This window comes from Apteryx mantelli, chromosome 6, assembly GCF_036417845.1.
Source record: "Apteryx mantelli isolate bAptMan1 chromosome 6, bAptMan1.hap1, whole genome shotgun sequence".
In the NCBI taxonomy this organism is placed as follows: domain Eukaryota; kingdom Metazoa; phylum Chordata; class Aves; order Apterygiformes; family Apterygidae; genus Apteryx; species Apteryx mantelli.
The window spans coordinates 42,434,030-42,454,225 of NC_089983.1; the positions used below are offsets into that span (position 1 = coordinate 42,434,030).

A 20,196-nucleotide genomic window follows, 5' to 3' on the forward strand; every position below is an offset into this window, starting at 1 on the left:
TTTTTAAGTGCACACTGGAAATTCAATCTGCTAACTGCATTCATTAGCTGCCAAAAATATCAGCCCCTCTCTTCCCAAAACCACTGAACTTCCCTCTCTTTTGATAGGGATTTGGAAGCAAATAGAAAATAACTGCAGTGTCTTTGAAGAAAGGAGGAGACAGAACAACCTCTGTCAGAGCAAAAACTTTGCTCAAAGTTTAGCAATACAAAGACAAAAGAGCCAATTTAAGGAGCAGAATGGTGGTTATCACGCGTGCCCGAGGCGCCACGCCAGAATTCCCTCTCTTCTTAGGCCGGGGCCCGTTGCAGAGTGGAGTGTTGCAGCAGCTGATGCAAACAGAGTTCACTTTCCCTGGAGAACAAAAAGACTGGTATCCAGCAGACGCTATCAGACACGCTGCTGAAGATGCGCAGGATTTGCGATACATGATTCCTGTGACACAGAACAAAGGTTAATTAGCTTGATATAAATGTGTTTTTCTTTACAATAGGATTCACATTTGAAAACTACTGGGTATTTTAGAAAACCAGTTTATATCTTCATAGCAATCCTGGTAATTTAGCCATACACCTTAGTTACAATATGACTAAAAGATCACTCTGTTTTAGATTTTTCTTTTTTTAGTCTGACTGCAACTAGAACAAATTATAAACTTGATTCACACAACTTATATCACACCATGTATTTTATAACCAGAAAGTTTTATCTTTTGGAATAACCTGTTTAAATAGCTAAAACTAAAATGGAATTAGTTTGAAAATGAGTTTGGTTTCTGTTGCGGAACATGTCTGAGTTGTCTTAAGGTATGTCTACATAATTAGTTTTTTATGCTGTTAATTTATATTTTGAGGGTTTTTTATTTCCTTTTCTTGCTCCTTTGCCACAGAGACAAGTAACCAAGAGTAAAAGGAGAATGACTGTCAGCAAAACTTAAAACAAAACAAACAAAACAAAACTTGAAGGAATAACACTTTTCCAGGAAATGTCAGTTCTTGCTATCTTTGGAGTTCAAAAAAAAAAAATACCCTCAATAACAAAAATTTCCATCTGGACAGAAACAACTTCTTTAAGTTGAAAGTATCCCTTTAAAAATCTAATTTCTCAAATGGTTTTCATCTGAAGAAACTAAGTACTTTCCCATGCATGCAGCTGTTATTTTAAAATGTTTCATAAAGGCTGTCAAATACAGTTGTATTTTCCTCCTTCCCAGTGGGAACTAGCTGTAGCAGTTCCACCTCTCATTACTCTAAAATTTTCCTGAAAGTGATACACTAGAAATTGGGTGTTGGAAAACAGTACATAATACATACATACATGGGGGGGGGGGCACAAAGAGATAAATATTTCTACAGATAATAACAAAACTTTTGAGAATCTGTGTTCTAGAGCAATAGTGATTTTCCTTCTAAAGGACACAGCAGCAGGATTCCCATGAAGAATAATGCCTCTATATCCTGAAGCATAGTTCCACCAAGTTTTTAAATACACAGTTATAAAGACTTTTTTGGAGGGAATGAGGTAGGAATATGACCTGTAAGTACTGAACTTATAGTACACGCATATATTTGTTAAATCCCCAGGGACTTAGGAAGTAAGCATTATAGCACCTACAGAGTCTAGTAGATATTTCTGCAGCGGCAACTGCCGCTGTGCTACTAATGGTCGTGTACAGCAGCAGAGCACTGTTTATTTGGGTTACACTCAAAGAAGGGTTTCCTGGCTTCAGATGATCTTAATTAAAGCAATTCTTTTATACTGTCACAACATTTCTGCCATACCAGCAATGCAGGGGCTTCCTTGTTTTGTGTTCTCCCTCCTCCCAAACCTGAACTCTGAAATGTATTTTAAAACAACTATTTGTCTAGTTAAAACTTATGAAAGGAATCCCTAAAGTCAGTGTTAAATCTTCCTCTGACTCCAGTGAGCTTCAATCAATCAACACAGCAGGCAGAGTCTCTTCTCAAGGAGCAGGAGGAGCTACGGACTGCTCTAACCTTAACAGCAAAGGCACGCAGATCAAGAGGCACAATCTAGTTCACAAAAAGAGCAGCGTGCTGTCTCTCTTGACAAACCACTGCCGTCAAGGGACCTCAACCATGTTGCCACTGAAAGGTTTATGACACTGAAATCCCAGCTTCTGTTTCCCACAAAGATCTAGTCCTTTGTCCATGTTTCCCCTCCAGTCTTCCAAGGGCAGAAGCAAACGTGACCCTTCCCATGGCTAGGATTAGCTTTTCGCCTTCCCTTACTCTTGTATTCCATGAAACTAAGCGCAGTGATTGTTTTTCCATCTCTAATCCAGCACACCTCCTCATCGTACAGGGTCCTTCCCTGCATGTATACCTAGCTCAGCCCTTCCTCAGTCTTCCATACGAACAGCGGTGAATCTGGATTTTCCCCTCAATCACCAAGCCTCTGAAATGCTTTTGACATTGCTAGATTATAGATTACTTACTTTCTAAAATTTCTTCTTAATAGGATTCTTGCAAGCTCCTGCTCACAATTTGTACTAATAAGTGATTCATTAGTTTAGGTTCCTGAGATATCACATACTTCGTAGTACTCCTTTAGAATAAGAGACTGGAATTGTTTGTAGTGCTGTGAACAATTAGATAATGCCCTCTGAGGCACACTTTTAACCAAAGAACTCTAGACCACTCTTAGGAAAAAGCAGTCCTGCAGCCTAACAGCTTTTTGCTCTCCAGGATGGATTCCACAGAATAATCCTGAGCTCCTTTAGAAATCAAAATGCAATATTCCTTTACTGGCTGGAATTTTATAACTTCAGCATTGTAGTTTCATGCACAGATGGACCATGTTCATGCCTAAATAGAAAGAATAATCTGACAAGTAATAAAATCCCATTGTGATGCTTCTCCTGTGGCTTTTCTGTAAATATTTCTTCCAATAGGAAATTCCACTCTCAAATGATTTTCCCATTCCCAGCTGCAGTAATCTGAATTGTAATAAGATTCTTCACATTATTAAAAAAAAAAAAAAAGTCAGTATTTTTATCAGGTTTGTCATAGCTACTTGGCTAAAGACATGCTCACCACATCCAAGGGGCTTTTTTTCTTTAAGTACTGATGGATCCTTTTGAGCTTGCAAATCAGCTGCTATTATACACTAATTACGTTTCAAAGATTATAAGAACCATCACGTATGAACTACATTTGATCAGGATAAAAAGGCTGTGCTTTTTTTCTATAACTCTGCCATTTCCTTGTGGCAAGATATAATGAAGAAAGGCACAGAAGATTAATGGAAAAAAAAGAATGTTATCACCAGAGGAGCATCTTATTTATTTTTAAAACATATCAGCCATTATTTCACCTGTTTTTACTGTGAGTGTCAAAAAGGCATGACACTCCAAACAGTATGAATTAAATAGTCAGGAGAACACTCAAACCTTCTTCCCACCATCCTGGGATTCTAGTATAATTGTGGCAGGAAATTAATACAAGTGACGTCCGTGATTTGATGCTAGGGGCAGTACTCACCTTGCTCCAATAAACAGGTTAATATACCCTACTTACTGCAGTTCACTTGCTGAGTTCAGCTGGGGGACTAGGCAGCGGCATCCCTTCTGGATTTTCTATCTCTAGAAGATTAATTTCTTGTATGTCTCAAGGATGTCTTTCCTCAGACTCCTTGCTTAAGTGATAGAGAGGGAAGTGGTTTATTGTACTGCTGAGCCAGTTCTGAAATTATTTCTGAGATCTTCCTCAACTATTTGCCACTAGCAGACCGAACTGCAGGCAATGCTTCAAAGTGGTTATCTGTCTCATAAGGCACATACCATAGATGTAACTGCTAATTACTGGATGTTCTTGCTTGTGCAATCAACTTGATGTATTCATTAATGCATCACCTAGAAATATAGTTGCCAGACTTTCTCGGAAGCTTTTCTTCTGCCTCAGTTTGTTCCAAGCTGCTTGCTAGGTAAGGAGACTGTACACTTTACACCATGATTTTATTGGGACAGAACTAGTCCCACCTCCCTACCCTCAACAGTGCTCAGCTAGCATTTTTACTGCCCAATCTCTTGATGGATGAGTACCGAATAAATAATTTAGCCTTTTTCACTGATTCAGCAGAGCCCTGACAGGACTGTGGGTTATGCCTATGTGTAGGTACTGTAAAGAAGTTTTACTACGAAGTCCTTTCTACCAATTGCTTTTTCTTCATTTTGACCCCAGATTTGTGGGGTTGGCTGAGGATGTAGTTCAAATACTAGTACTTTTAAAAAGAAAGAGGATTAGACAAAGGTAGGGCATCTGTGTGAAAATACAGTAGTATCTCACCCCTTCTTCTTCCCCATGTACCTAGCATAAGTACATTATTAAAAAAGCTTTGGGCTTAAAGCATTGAAAGCAAGCATTGAAAATTTACTCCTGGACTGAGCAACTTGGCCATCCTTACACCTCTCTGCCACATATGTGATGATACAGTTAGACAGCATCAAGGCCTACAGACTACTATTTCTGCAAGACTTCTGCCTCATTCCATACAATGAAATGCTGAAGATAGAAATCTTAAGGCTTTTCTATTAAAAAAAAAAAAAAAAAGTTGCCTAGAGCCATTCCACACACAGAACCCAGAACTGCCAAATGCCAAATTTCTTGTGGCTTAGCCACTGTCTGCTCCTGTGCATCTAAACCCTGGCACTCAGTTTTAGCCACATGCAGATGCATTCAGTCTTGACAGTAATGAACAATTTATGCCATAATTTATTCAAACCCACAACCTAAGACTTCTTCCATCTACCCTGTCTGCAGAGCCCAGTACATGTTCTCCACGCATTGAGTAACAGCTTGTTACTAGAACAACCAAAAAAAAAAAAAAAAAAAAGGTGACATCACAGATACTTCTTACACTGTGTGTATACAGAAAGCACTAGCAGATCCAGCCTGTTTTTCCTACTGCTTGAAAAGGGCCCTATTAAGCACCTCAAATTCTTCTGGTTATAGCAGGTAGAGAAGAAAGATCAAGTGTAAGCATGATTCTCCAAATTAAGAGCCAACTGTAATGCTAAGAATGAGTAACTTTAGTTCACACCTGTACTCTCAAGACTCCTTTAGTAAAATACACGAAGAGTATTTGAAGCTGAAATAGGCAACTAAGATACCAGCTCCTAAGTCAATGATCTGATTACCAGAGTAGATGGTCTTCTGGGTTCACTTTATGACCCAATTATTCTTGAACTGTTTTCTGCAATGGTACACCTCAACAGGAGACTGCAGCTCTCTGTCTCACCCTAAAATAGTCTGTGGCCTCATGGCTGCAAAACTCTTAGCTATAAGTTTGACTCCTCTCAAGAGGAGGATGCAGCTTAGCCCAACACTAACTTTCAGGCCAAATGCTCTGTCTAGTGGGTTATATGGCTGATACCTCCATTTAAATAAAGTAAATAAATAAGCATTTGCTAAGATATTTCATACATTTCCAATTTTGCAGATATACATTGAATCAGATTTGCTTTTTGTAATTCATTCCACAAATAACTGCTTTTGTAAAGTCTTCGGCATGTACTCTGAGTATGCTTATTGCATCAAACCTTTCAGGAGCATTAGAAGAAAGTCTCGTGTCTAACTAGGGTCCAGAAACCAGGCATCCTTGAGCAGTCACAAAACAGCCTTGTCAAGACTGGAACACAAGCTGTGGATATGTACAGAGGCATAGCTTTAGGCTTGTAGCAAACTTTTATATTTTAAAGTAAGAAAGTTAGCTGGCAGATCAATGCAAGTTTGGAGGATTACAGTTGTCAATTTTGTCAGAATTTCTGCATTAAAGTCTGTTAGATTTGGTGCTTATTCAATGAGAGCATTAGACAGTTCAATGTGTATCATCTTCCACGTCTGTTATGTGTTACTTCTTATCTTCTGCTACAGATGACCATTTCTGTTCAAAAAAGGACACTGTACTGCCCACAAATCACTGTCACTTAGGGAATTCCAGTGAGCAAAGACCGGGACATATTTTCATAACTTAATTGAATGTGACCCAAGGCCATGCTCTTGGGAAAGAGCCCTGTTTTGGAGGCCTGAGCTGTAGGACAAGCTGCTGCAGTTGCTGCTATTGTGCAGGTTCTTCTGGGCTTCTCAGACAGAAGCAATAACAGCTCCTAGATCTGGCCATACTCTGGTGATTTATTCTTTGCTACACAAACACTTCTTGCCCATCTCCTCCAAACAAAAGGAAGAAAACTCGCCAACAGGTGAGTTTTAGACCACATAGGATGAAAGGTGAAAGCACAATTCACAAAAAGTTTTATTTTGCTGAATATCCCCCTATGTGGCTTATTGTGCTAGATCTACAAATACCTTGCAGGGAATTCCGGAAGGTGCCTACAGGTGAGACAATGGCCCAGAGCCTAAGTTTCTGTGGATTCAGTTCTTGGTCCATTTGTGGCTTTTCCATCCCCTTCCTCCCTGCTTATATTTCCTCAGAAAATCTGCTATGCATCTGTTGCAATTCACAATGTGGAACACACAACCATGTGAAACATGTAATAGTTGTCCTAGCTTTAGTATGCTTTCATGATTTGTATGTTGCTTGTTTTGGATGTTATTTTAATGTTGTTCATAAAAACAAGACTGAGTGCCATGTGTATGAAGTGATACTTCACCTTTGTTACAGTACCCGGAATAGTTCCATTTATCTTGTTTCACTGAACTCTTCAATTTTCAAGTCTTCGTAAGTCTGTCAGTTTTCCTTTTTGATGTGCTTAGACTTGACGGCTTGTCTGTCTATCCATATTTTCTTTGTGGTTTCGATAATATGTCATTCTTTATTTCTTGTCCTAAACTGTGTCACTTGCTAACCCTCTGCTTGAGTGAAATACAGTACCCATTAGGAGTTATAAAAACCCTTTTTGTGATGTCTGCTGAAATACAAAATGAGAACTTATTCCAAGGCCAGAACACTAGCTAAACATTTAATATCCTTTTCTGAGGTATATAAAATATACAATGTGATTATGTTCAGATTTTACTATATCAATAACATTAAAAATCGGGCTGCAAGCCACACATGAACAGGCTTATCAGTTCTGGTTTTTAGTTTTCTTATTAGGTTCTAGTATGGCTTTGACCAACTAGGTGGACTTCTGCAACACATCTTTTTATGCCTTTAGTAGGTTGGCTATGATAATGGTCTATTCCTTAGCTAGTACCTGTTTACATACATCATTATGCAGTGACAGTATGCAACAAGTCCTACTGCGATTTGCCCTCTGTCTTCTGGAAAAAAGTGATTATAAACATTTTATCCAGTAAGGTCCTAAATATCTTAGAAAGTGATTGAATGTTGAAAAGGAATGATTTCTCTTACACGATGCTTCCAGAAATGGCCATGTCTAAGTCAGATCTTGTTTATATTGGTTTAAAATATAAATTAGGCTTTCTCAACACAGATCCTTTGATGTAAGATTGTAAATGCACTGTTTAAAAACAAACAAACAAACTTAAGCCAGTGTAAAGTGTAACCGCATCCAACTATGTCCTCTATGTTTCATTTTACACAAATTCTTCCCATACTTATTTCTTCAACATTATCTCTGGATCTCAGTCATTTAAATAATTTGTACATTGATAGAAATTCTCATAAAATTTACTAATTGCTTTCTAAACAGCAACAATAAATAAGCAACAAATAAGCAACAATGAACAGTGTTTTCTACATAGAAACTGAGGCGCACAAATTAAGTTACCTGAAATCTATTGCTAAGCTAGATCACAAACTTCCTGATTTTGAATCCTGTGTTTTAGGACCGCAGCTATTTCATCCCTATCTCCTCCCTTTGATGCATTCAGTAGCCGAGATGAAAGCATATCCATGCAATTAGGCTCTAATGGAGTATATAATTCTGGGGAAAAAAACAAAACAAAACTACCTTGTCATATTAGCATATTTTCTTCATAAATCTCTATGAAAATCTACTCAGTATGATCACAACTCCTCCATATATTTGTCACTTTTTAAAAACTGCATTTTTGCAGAAGCTAATAGACGACTTTTGACAATGCAAGACTGGCTTCAGCATTCTCCTTCTGACCCTAACTGCCATGACATCTTGCAGAAATTAAATTGTGTTAGAAAACTGGACAATTGCTGTACAATAGGGTGTACAGCACCCTGTTGTTGATGACAAGGGTTTGGATTACTGTGATATCTCTTCATAATGTTGAAGAATGAGACATCAAGTCATACCTTCTAATTCTCGTACTGGAAATCAGAAGGAAAACTGTATTGTTAATAATGTGAACAGCACAAGGAAGTCTACGTTACTGCTTGCAGCATCACAAAACACAAGCAGAGCACTAAACTGCTTAAAAATGCATAGATTAAGAAAATTAAGTACAGCTGCTAATGCTGGTATTATCAGACAATTTTCTTTGAGGACACAAAAGGCTACAAACTAAAAGTCAAACAACTTTCACCTGCATGTCTAATTCTCTTATTTTCTACTATCCTTACCCATTTCTCTGCTCACTAATGTGGACCGGCAGCCAATCAGGAAAACATACATCCTTTCAAGCAAAGCTGGTTCACAGTGTTCCTTCATCTGTGCTTTCCTGTTACAAAGGTAGGTAAATGCCTTGGATATCAAGATCAAAATACACTTTATTTTCTAGTAAGAGAGGTGAACTTAGACTTAACATTCAGGATCAGGTATTAGTGTTTTTCTTGGCATAATCATATCTACTGAAGTGAACTGGGAAGCCACAGTCCCTATGCCTTTACAAGTGATAAAATGCCATACCCTTGTAGTAAGTCTCATAAATAATTTTACATACGATAGTCTTGTTGCAGCCTACTAATTAATATTCTTACCAGGTTCAGTGGAATGGCTCACATGTTTAAGCCTGCGTGCCAGTATCTTTGAAGCCCATCCAGCTTTTATAATATTTGTCATTTAAAATCTTAACCTATTTTTATGCTTACCGTTTTATAGCCTGATAAAAAAAACAAGTAATCCTGTTCTGAAGTTGATATTACACTTTCTTCATGTTGAAAGAATCATTGGTAATTTGGCGAAAGAATTTATCTCAAGTTTTCCAACAAATATCCAGACTAGAAAAGGAAAACTGAGATGAAAACAATTTTGATTGAATTAAAATATACTTGCTAATGTTTGGATAATGTCTCTAGGAGCTAAGGCAAGATACGGTCAGGTCACAGAGAACAGTCCTTGGAAATGCAGATTCATTTGTTTCACACACAGGACAATATAGACAGTCTTAAAGGAGGTTTAAGACACAACTAGCTGCGGGCACTGTCCCTGCAAGAGACATTTGTATACCTTTCATACAAGTCCAAGAAATGGAAAAACATAAAAAGCTATTGCCCATGTCCTGTGAGAAATGAAATTCACCGGACCAGATATCCCAACTTCCTTAAAATAATACAGCCCTTCATCACTTCTGCATTTAGATCTTCGTCATGACTTTCAAGTCATAAACTGCATGAAGTCAACCGTTAACGCCACTGTTGCTTTTCTGTATTTAAAGGTGCTCAGAACAGCAATCTATTACATACTGTCCATAATTTCACCTTAGCTAATGCATTTAATTCAGTTCATCCCCTGTTTGTTTGGAAGTTTTGTGAGCAATGCAAAGTTTGCAAGCAATTTATTAGTAAGAAAATACGGTCTACAGCTTGGCATCTGAAAAGAGTTTCTAAATGGTAATATATCCACAGCTTCAAGTTTTCAGCATACAGTGAAAATTAATGACATATATCATAAGTCTTTTACTCACACTAGCATCAAAAGTGAACTGCCTGTTTTGAGTATTGGTTATTATGTCTTCATTTCATTGGCACCTGACAGTGCAAAATATAATGCTATTTGTAACCACTGTCACATGTCAAGTGCTTTTTTTTAATTGGCAGTAAGTATATTGTGTTATGCTCTACTTCGATTAAAAACAAACAAACAAAAACAAACAAAAAACCCCCCAAATTTTAATAGGCTTTGACCAAAAGAGACAGTATCAAGGAAAAAAAAAAATCCACAGCAGGCTTGGTGGATGCTTCTTACTGCTTCTAAATGGATACTGAGGATACAGCTACCACCTATAAAACTTTAATGCCTACAGTAATTCTAAAGACATTAAACTTTGTTTGCTGTTTTAATCATTTTGTCAAGAAATGTACACCAGAGTATAATTTCCCCTTGACGCTAGTGTGCAATTAGTATTAGTACTAATGGAGGCTATACATGTAAACGGAGAAGAATATGTGCTCCTGTAATCCTTAACAGTCATATGAAGCAACTTGAGCTTCAAAAATCAGAGGTAATGAATTTTATATAGAGCAAATCATGGCACAGCTTAGATGCTGCTTTCCTCTGCCTGATAAAACAAATAACTAGGAAATCAGTACTGAAAAGATTCTTAAAATAAAGGCAAAAAAGAACTATTAAAATTCACCATAGAGAGAATCATCCTGTTCCTGATGTTCCTATGCACTGCTTTTAAGTGTACAATTACAATAATTGCTTTAATTACATTGCAGGATTTTATACAATGTGAATACATGAGAAAGGCCACTGTAAACCAAACAAATAAGAGAAGTTTCTTATTGCAAATTAATAGAAGTAATAAGATTGTTTTCCAATTCAATTGCAAAGGAAATTTCATAAACAATCTTAGTTTTATATAGAAAGACATTTTAAAATATCAATCTTGCTATCATGGAAACTTTTTTTCCCCCACAAAGATGAAAATACTTTGTGAAAGTAAGTTCACAACTACATTAGAGGGAGATAACCAGAGAATGAAATGTACTGTTTAAAATGTTTACATGGACATGTTTACTTACAGTGAGGTCTCTGAACTTTGCATTTTGCTAACTTTCTGCTTTGATTCTCTCACCCTTCATGTTTGATACCTTTGGGAGCTGTTCATACTGCAAGTTTCATTTTGCCTTCAGTGAGTTTTAGATCAGCCTTAAGGCTTAGGTTGCTCTTGTCCTCAGTAAAAGTAGACTTCATTATCAGTATGTTTTCTATGATATATATATATATATATATGTATATATACATTTAAAGCCATGTATACATTATATATTCATATATGTATCATCCAGATGTTTCATCTGATCCCAATACACAGTGGGATTTTTTTGTTCCTACCTTCACTCTAAAAAGCAGCAGCGCTGAAGTTTCAGAACGGAAAGTTCCCAGAGGGGAAGGAGAGGGGCAAGTGGGACAAGGGAATCTGCCATTTGTATTTCAGCAAAGTATTTTCAAGAGGCATTCTTATAAGTAAGAGTTCTGGTCCTTCATCAAATATTTCATTTACACAAACAGTTTTCAAAGACCTGATTATTTAGCTGTAGCATGAACTAAAAGCGCATCACTTGTGTTAGTTTCTATGGGACTAAAATTATTTGGTGCAGTCTTCAGTGCCACTTGCCATGCTATCCATTCTTCCCTATAAAGGAAGAAAGCACTGATGTTTTTTAAAGATTAAACTAACAAATTACATTGTAAGATGTTGCATCGCAGGCAAAATGCTGTCCTTCTGTCTCTCCCACTGGTACAGAATGTTAATATAACTGCATAAAACTTAGTCTAGCAAAATTTTTAAGTTCTACTTAAAGTGAGAAAAGGAATATTTTGTCATTGACCTGAGAAAGTCTCCAAATCTGTGTACTGGTAGATCCCCAAAGTGCAACTGAAATATAAATTGCCATAACAAAGTGCATGTGTGCAGGGGAGGCAGAATTGTACTAGTTCCACATAATCACTTAGCCAGATACATGCCTAAGTACTTCTCATTTCTCAGTTCATTTTCTTTTAAGTTGTGCAATGGAGCTAGTTTCTATCTGGTATTACAAACAGCTGGGATAACATGCCTGCTGATCTAATTCAAAATATTAATGACTAATACCTGCATTCTTGGCTACTCACGTCACGGATTGTCACTGTAACAGTTGCCTTCTAACTTGGGTTAGTAACATTTCTACTCTGCTGGAATTTCTCACCTGAAGCTGAAATGTATTTCCTAAGACTGCCTCTCCATAAACTGTGATAATGTTCTGAGACAACGTACTGATGTTTGAAACACTAATCCTAATTCTATAGTAACTGAAAAGAAGTGGTTTGCTTAGCTATGGTCAGGCATAAGGAACTATTTACAACATAAATGAAAAGAGTTGCATATAGTTCTCCGCTGAACCATTTATAGAAAATTTAATATAGAAATGAAGCTGAATTTAGAGCTGTCATTGTACAACCAAATCAACACTAACAAACAGATAAGAAAGAAGAGTCACTGGCTATACACTGGTTTCTATACTGTAGGCACACCACAGAATGTAAATCAGTGACCCCCTTGATTGCAAAACAGACAAATAGATTAATGTATATTGCAAAGGACTGGAGACTAGATCAATGAGGTTACTGATTCAGATCATGAACTTTATCTCAATATACTGCATTTAACTTTTAAATAAGGTTTAGGAGAACTTGTAACATTTTGCTCACTGACACAGCTATATTTTATTAAGGGCAAAAATGGGTTAGTCTATAAAAATTAAATTATATTCCTTTGACTGTACCTAGTCAAGAGGAAAAACCTCTAATTATGAGATTCTACTGTCAAATAAATGCAAATTCACATCTTTCATATTCTGGGTTAAAAATTCAAACTCAAGTCTGTTATAAATTAAAATCAATATTTGAAACACTTCAGCTTTCAGCGATAAGCAACAACCAAAAGAACCAAGTTATGAAATGTACTGGTAGAAGCAGAATGAATTATTAAATAAAATTTGTGAGAGTAAGGCATTTATATTGCACACATTTAAATATCAATTAGGAAAAAAACAATAAAGGATGATGAACTGAATCGTCTGTTTTACAACCAATCCTCTCTAGAATTGACTGAGGGTAGGAGAGAAACTAAGTTTGCAATGTAAATTTCACTCAATTTGAAATAGTTAAGTTGAAAATTTAAATTTATTCTCTAGCTGGAATTTGCAATCTCTCAGCTTAAAATGAATAAGAACTGCATTTACAGAATTAAATTAAATAAAATAGAACAGTAGTACCTGCTAGGCACAGCAAGATAGTTATCTCCTAAAGGGAAAAATCCGAGTATCAGCCCAGAGCCAATACAAAAGTTGCACATCAAAAAAAAAGAGATAGAAAATTTCTTTTAAAAGCAGGAGCTTTTAACTTATTTACTATATTGCAAATCAAGTTCTTCATAGGAGTAAGCACAAGTTACAGAGCCCTGTATGTCTCAAATCTATTAGAATGGCTCCAATTAGAATTTTCAATGCGTCATGGTCACATTGGCCAGTCTGCAGTCTTGTTTGCTAGTCTGAGAAAACATGCCTGACTGACTAAACCCATGGTATGCATCTATGCTGTTTCTTAATATATTCACAGGTGTGTATGTGCACATGTTCATATGTACTTATCCAGAAGACTTGCACTTCTTTGATCTATGAGTAGTTTAATTGACTGAAAACACTCTAACAATCACCTGAAGGGAAGACTACAGATATGTTGCTGGAAGGCTGATGCAGTTTGAGTTGTATTGAAATAAAAATGTGATGGCATCAGGGAAGAGGTTTAAAAAAAAAAAAAGCGTTAAGACTAAAGTGAGAACAATTGACTTTTTTTTTAAAAACAGAAATATTTACATTTGTCTATATACCAGTTTGAGGATAGCGCTTCAAACAGCCGCATCATCCATTCAAACCTATTAAAATTACTGTAGAAGGTTTGGTGTGCTGGTGGCAAAGCCCTTACACTTGCCTTCAAACATTCATTTAGAAGCACTCAGAATTTCAAAGTACCTTACAAGCCATAACTATCTCACATCACCTCTACCTTCTCTGAGTAAACTTGAAATAAAATACTCAAATAATATATATCTCAAAGGAAACTAATCTTCCCTTAAACACGTATTTCTTTCTCTACACTGGAGAGCTTCTAAATATTGTACAGAAGAAGCATCATCAGCCTAGGTAACACCATGCACAGGGAGGCAAAGTGCCCGCAGTTCAGCTACTGTTGATTGGTACCTAACAACAAGTGTTAGGATTTTTCCATGCTTTGCAATATAGTGATTTGTAACTATCAGCACAAGTGGAACTAGCTAATTGATAAACATCTTGAAAATACTAATGAATGGCTTTTCTAACACAACCCCCCCCCCAAAAAATGTTACAGTTCAAGACCCATGGCTGCACACATTTCCTACCAACAAAGGAAATCGCTGCTAATGAAGGACTGAGTGAAGAAGGACAGACTACAGCTTGATTTATATAAACAGTCCTATACCTCTGCAAACTCCATGTTCTAAAACATTGCCCTCAGTTGCAAGTTGCTTTGTAACAGAGAGCAGTTTCCCCTTAAATCACAGTCCTGAGGTCCAAATCTTCTGCCTTTTGCTCCTTAAGTCTACCACTTGGTATAGAGGTCGCATCTAAACTGAGGTATACCACTGAGTTACTATCTTACCCTTTTTATGTCTAAGAACATCTTAAGGGCTATCTGCAGCAAGAGCAGGAAGCTACATGAACTAGAAATCACACAACCATTTCCTTGTTACTTCACGCAGCCCAGAAGTCTCTAATAAAGTTGTAGTCTTCTATTCACTTAGATGGTTACAGAACAACCTGGTGTTCTGAAACCCAAGACAATTCTCTCAAAGTCTCAAATGCCTTCCATTGTATGATGAATAAAAATAAAAAAAAAAAAAAATCAATATATAGCACAGCTCAAAAGACAATAGGGGAGAGAAGCAGAATCACAGCTTGCTTCCTCTTGAAAACATTGATCTCCAGATATGCTAACTTAAAATTAATTTCAGTAAGGGAAAAGCCCCCTCAGACTTAGAAAATCAATATAGCCCAACTGTGCACCCTGAACTCCAAAAAAATGTTCTTTATAGCCCTTTCCCCCTTGATGTTTTCTTTTATGGATGAAAGTATGGATGACTAAAGGTTCATCTGAAGGGAAGGAAAGTGTAGAGTATGTGAATTGCTAGAGTAAATAACAGAAAGGAGGGAATTACTAATTTAATGCTCTTTTCTTCTATCCCTTGGGGAAAAAGCCCATGTAATTAACTGTAATGAGATTAAACTAACTTGTTGTTATTAATTTCCCAGTGCTGGGAAACTAGATCTGAGACCCATAAGACTATGTATTAACAGCTTTATTAACATTTGGTTTGGATACTTCATTTTTTACCAGTTTTAAAGGGAAATGATGAACCTTATTGGGTTGCAAAGTTGCTCAGAAGTTTGAGAAATTGAATCGAAAGTCCCTTTCAGTGGGACTACACTGACATACCTTCCTAGTTGGAGACTGTGAACACATATAGCCAAAAGCAACGAATGTTATCCAGTACAAGTTAACAGGAGTATAATCATTAAAAATCTTACCAAAACTTTTTTCCATGACTTCTTTCTGACACATGTCTTGAACGTTGACTGTACAATTCACAATGAACTCTGGCGCAGAGCAGTCATTATTTAGCTGGAACTCTTCACACTGGTAGCACTGTATTTGCAGACCAAAGCCTGGAACAGACAGAGTTTCGCTCAGAATAATAAGAAAAAGATATTCTTGCAGAATCAACATGTGCCAGAAACGCTGCTTATCCATTCCGCTTCTCATTTTTGCTGACCCTAAAAATTTAGCAGCTCAGCATAAGTGTGACACTTGGGGGGGGGGGGGGGGGAGGGCTACCTCAGCCCGCTTAGTCGAGGCGATGCCTTGTGCTCCGAGCACCTCACCCAGGCGGGGGCTCCGGGCCGCCTCGGCCCCGCGGTGCCGGCGCTCGGCTGAGCGCGGCGGGACGGCGCTCGCCAGCAGGCGGCGGGGCAGCGGCACCGGCAGCGGCACCGGCAGCGCTGCCCCTCGCCCGCCGGCCGCGGGGTGCCCCCGGCGCCGCGGGCTGCGAGCGATCCGTGCTTCGGCGAGAGCACCCCGGCTAATACCTACGCTCCCGCTCTTATCTGTGCCGACGGGTTTACTCAGCTACTAATTAATTACAAATGATTTAATTACTATTTTGCCATGCACAATTACAGCTGCGGAGCATCCTTCACCTCCCTCTTTTATCATGCAAACGAGGCGCTTCGCGGTCCCCGGGAGCCGCCCGGCGCCGGCGGCGGGGCCGTGCCGAGCCCTCCGCCGGGCTCCGCGGCGCGGCGGCTCCCCGCCGCCCCCCCCGACGGCAGCAGCCCGCAGCGGCTCTGCCCAGACCCCCGCCCGAGGGAGGCGTGCGCGGCGCCCGCGAGCGGACGAGGCGGCCCCGCGGGCGCTCCCGCAGCCCCGCGCTGGCCGGCGGCGCGGAGCCTCTTACCTGGCCCCAGGCACAATCCGCAGAAAGTTGCGGCGAGGAGGAAGAGCCGCATCCTCCCGCAGCCGCCGCCGGGCTGGCGTGCAGCCGCGGCGGGGCATCGGCAGGAGGGAGGCAGCGGAGGCGCCGCGCGCTGGTGCCGCTTCCCCGCGCCGCAGAGCGGCGCCCCGGGAGCGGGCGGCGGCGCCCTGCCCTGCCCTGCCCAGCTCCGCGCCGCGCCGCGCTCCAGCCGCGCCGGAGTTGCGCGCCGAGACTGAGGGAAACTGGGCGAGAGGCGAGAGGTTGGGGAGGGGGGCGGCGGCTCCCCCTCCTCCCTCAGCACCATGTGATGCCGGCGGAGCGGGGCGGGGGGACCACCGCCAGCCGCCCGCACCTTTCCTCCCCGGCACGCCTCAAAGAAGGCAGAAAGTTTAGAGACGGAGGGGGAAAGCCCCGTCTCCCCCCGCCCCGTCACGCACACGCCCGGGGGCCGAGCGCCCAGCCCGGCACTGCGCTCCAGGCGCCGCCAAGCTCATTGCGCTTCCGCGTTGCGCGGCGCGGCGAGGGGGCCCCCGAGCCCCTCAGCCCGCTGCGGCTGCTCGCTCGCCCCCCGCTCCCCGACGGGGGCTGCCCGGCTGCCCCGTGCCGGGCTGCGAGGCTCTGCGGCTCTGCCCCGGGGGGGCCTCCGGCGCCATCCCCGCCCGACACCCGCCTCCCCCCCCCAGGGGGCTGGCGGAGCGTGTGTGTGTGATGGGGGAGAGTGGGCACGTCCGGTGCCACATAGCACAGACGGCTCCGCTCCGGGGTGTGTGTGTTTGTGTGTGTGTGTGTACACACCGCCGGGCACGGCGACGGCCACCGCACACGCCCGTCTGTGGCAGTGCCTCAGCCCCCCCCCCCCCCCGCCACTCTCGACCGCCCTCTTGACAGGCGGCGTCCTCTCTTCCCCCACTGCCCCCTCCAGAAAAAGGGGAAATTAAAGCGTAAAACCATGGGAGCGAAGAGATTTAAGTGCTGCGCGCGAGCGGCATATACGTGCGTGTGTGAGAGACGAGGCACACCCCCCCCCCCCCCCCCAGTCCCCTCAGAGGCGGGCACAGGGCTTGGCGTGCCGGGGGGGGGGGGGGGTGTCAGCCCCCCCCCCGCCCCTCGATGCCTACAGCTGCCGGGGGGCCGCGGTCGCCTGCTCCAGGGCCGCGGGGCGGTACGAGCGAGCGGCGGTTCCGGAGCCGGCCGCGCTGTGGCAGGCCTCGCGCGGCCCGCGGGGACGCCTCCCCGGCAGCGGGGCGGGGCGGCCTGAGGCGGCGGCAGCCGTTAGGCGAAGGGGGCGGGGCGGGCTGAGGCGGCGGGAGCCGTTAGGCGAAGGGGGGGCGGGGCGGCCTGAGGCGGGGAGGAGCCGTTAGCGGCGGGAGCCGCCGTGAGGAGCTCAGCGTCCCCGTCAGCGAGGCGGGACAAGCGGGCGGCGGCGGCGGCCAGCGCTCCGGTCCTCCGTGAGACGGCGCTTCCAGACTGTTTTAACCCAGCCTGAGAGGGTGACTCGTCCCTGCCTCGGAAACCCACGTATTTCTCTTTATTTCAATACCTTGCCTGCAAATAAAGAGTCCGAATTAAGTGTAGATTACTTTTTCGGGACCGTGTCTCGAATTCATTTGTCTGCACGTGTATTATTTCTGAAGCAGAGGAAACTAGCTGATTTGAAAGGGAAATAGTTTGCTCATGGTCTTGTATGCATATGGCATCAGATAGTTTATACCCTTCCTCTACACAATCTATCCAGGCTCTTGTTTGGCAATACTTACTTACCAGAAACATCTTTATCAACTATTTTTTTAAGTTGATAACTCAAGTTCAAAAGTTCCAGTAAAATTTACTGCAATGTGTAATACCAGTCCCATATAAAAAAAAATCTCTCTTTAAACATATATTTTTTAAGAGGAGTTTTATTTAAGAAAGATGTTTCAATGGAAATTTCTTAAGTCAAAAAAGACAATGCAAGTTTACGGCAGAAATTACTTTAAAAAGTAACAAATTGCACAAAATATTAACACTGGTCATACAATATCATTTCAAAGATTAACAGGCATGTGCTAAAGAAACTGTAGAGTCTAGAAATATCCCAAATATATCTAGTTTACAGGTTGCTGTACAAAAAGCAGTTATAAATACTTCACAACTAGAAAAAATACACAGAACCTTTGAAATAGACTTTCCCTTACATATAAACAGTCTTTGTAGAAAAACAAACAATACACACCAATCCCCCTGCTCCTAGATATGTTTGAACTAGTACTGGTTAGCACCAACATCCTTTTTAAGTATCTCACAAATATGAGTTGAGTTTCAATTTTTTTAAGGTTTACAGTAAGTAAGACCAAATTGGGGACTACAAAAGGATAACACCATATGCTACATTCAGAAATTCATATGAAATGAGTACAGAGGAGGTGGGAGTAGGTAAACTGCGTTGCAGTCAGAATTAAAGGCTAGTTAGTGTAGTTCTCATTCATACATGACTCCCATTTGCTTGAGCAGTGAATTACTTTGACCCTGATCTTTCAAATAGTTATGCACATGATTTACGAAGTCAATTCAAATTTATATGTACTAGCAGAATCAGGCCTTCTAACCTGTTCATTTTCTCACTGTGCCAAAAGTCAGAAACCTTTTTAAATAAGACACCTGTTGTGAAATTGTAATAACTAAAATGCATACCCCCCTAGAGAACATACATGAAATTGCACTAAAAAAAATAAAATACGGTTTGTAAAAGTGAGACCAAGAAAGTTTATTACAGACAATTTGGCAGGCTCAGGTTTATAGTAACGCAGTGTTTCTACATACAGTTTTAAGACTAGAACAATTATAAATCTTTTTTTTTTAATCTACTAACTTTTCTTGTTAATATTGACATCAATTCCTTTAAGTTAGTAATCTGCCATTGCAGGAGCATAGCACCAATTTAAAATTTATTGCTGTCGTTTATCCCTACAAATATATTTTTCCAAAATATTTACACCTATACAAATATTCATAAAAGTGCAAAATTAAGACATTTTTGTGGAACAGCTTGTTCTGTTCAATTTTCAGTCTCATGCATCATGATGAATGCAGTCTTGCCTTTCTTATTGCTGTGTCATGACAAAGAAAAAAAAAAAAAAAAAAAGCCAGGAATACCCTGCTGTGAATACAACGATTTAGAGTGAGAATTTTCAGCTATTGTCTCTTCTCCCCCTCCTTCACTTCCCACTTTCTTTCAGCTCTTTAAGTGCTCCATTCACAGCCCACTGGAAGGTGTCTTTATACATCATTAGAGCCTTGGCTGGCACAAGAGGAGAAGCTATCATATAAAGAATCACTCAAGGATTCTAAATTGTCTACATCGTGCCTATCTGAGTTATTTAAGGAAGCCTCTTCTTTCTTGCCATTTTCTTCCCTTTGTCCTTCAACCTTGTTCAGACAGTTCTTCTCTTTTTCTAATAAAAGTACGTTATTGCTGTTAAATTTATTGAGAGACTCCAGGGAAATTTTAGATAATCTATTCTGAGAATCTTCTTTTGTTTCTTCAGTTTGCTTCGATTTCTGAAATAAGGGAGGAAAATATTAGAAACATATTTCTTACAAAAAAAGTTATCCTACTGTATATAGGTAATTACTATCTTTCGAAGTTCACAGGGTTCAAGGAAATAGACTGTTAGATGCTTAAGCCTCTGTTATAATTAAATGGAATAATAATGTCCATTTTAGGACAAGTCATATCTTTAATGATTCTGCAGAGACAAATAAGACTCCATTTGCAAAACAGTTAAGTGCCATCAACATTTTAAGTAGCAGATCCTGGAATTTGTATGTGTAACATATCTTCAGCAGCTTCACAGTAATTTAC

The 20,196-nt window shown here is 40.6% G+C and overlaps 2 protein-coding genes across 2 annotated transcripts in view; both read right to left on the bottom strand.

Moving 5' to 3' along the window:
* Positions 1–184: 184 nt before the first annotated feature.
* On the bottom strand, positions 185–16,490 carry LYPD1 (LY6/PLAUR domain containing 1). Its single transcript, XM_067298590.1, has 3 exons — positions 16,338–16,490; positions 15,412–15,549; positions 185–435 (listed from the first exon to the last, which is right to left on the bottom strand). Exons 1-3 carry the CDS (start codon positions 16,387–16,389, stop codon positions 200–202), a joined length of 426 nt encoding a protein of 141 aa, XP_067154691.1. The 5' UTR covers positions 16,390–16,490; the 3' UTR covers positions 185–199.
* A 1,766-nt stretch (positions 16,491–18,256) lies between these two features.
* The window catches only part of NCKAP5 (NCK associated protein 5), a 388,365-nt gene continuing 386,425 nt past the window's right edge, over positions 18,257–20,196 (bottom strand). Inside the window, exon 20 of the mRNA XM_067299354.1 lies at positions 18,257–19,892. Within this exon, the coding sequence (XP_067155455.1) occupies positions 19,611–19,892 (282 nt within the window). The 3' untranslated portion in view covers positions 18,257–19,610. The remainder of the gene's footprint in view (positions 19,893–20,196) is intronic.

Coding starts and splice junctions, on each gene's coding strand:
- LYPD1 (XM_067298590.1), bottom strand. CDS start 16,389: ATGCGGCTCTTCCTCCTCGCCGCAACTTTCTGCGGATTGTGCCTGGGG. Junction 15,550..16,337: donor CGGATTGTGCCTGGGGCCAG/GTAAGAGGCTCC, acceptor TGTCTGTTCCAG/GCTTTGGTCTGCAAATACAG. Junction 436..15,411: donor AGTCATGGAAAAAAGTTTTG/GTAAGATTTTTA, acceptor TCTGTGTCACAG/GAATCATGTATCGCAAATCC.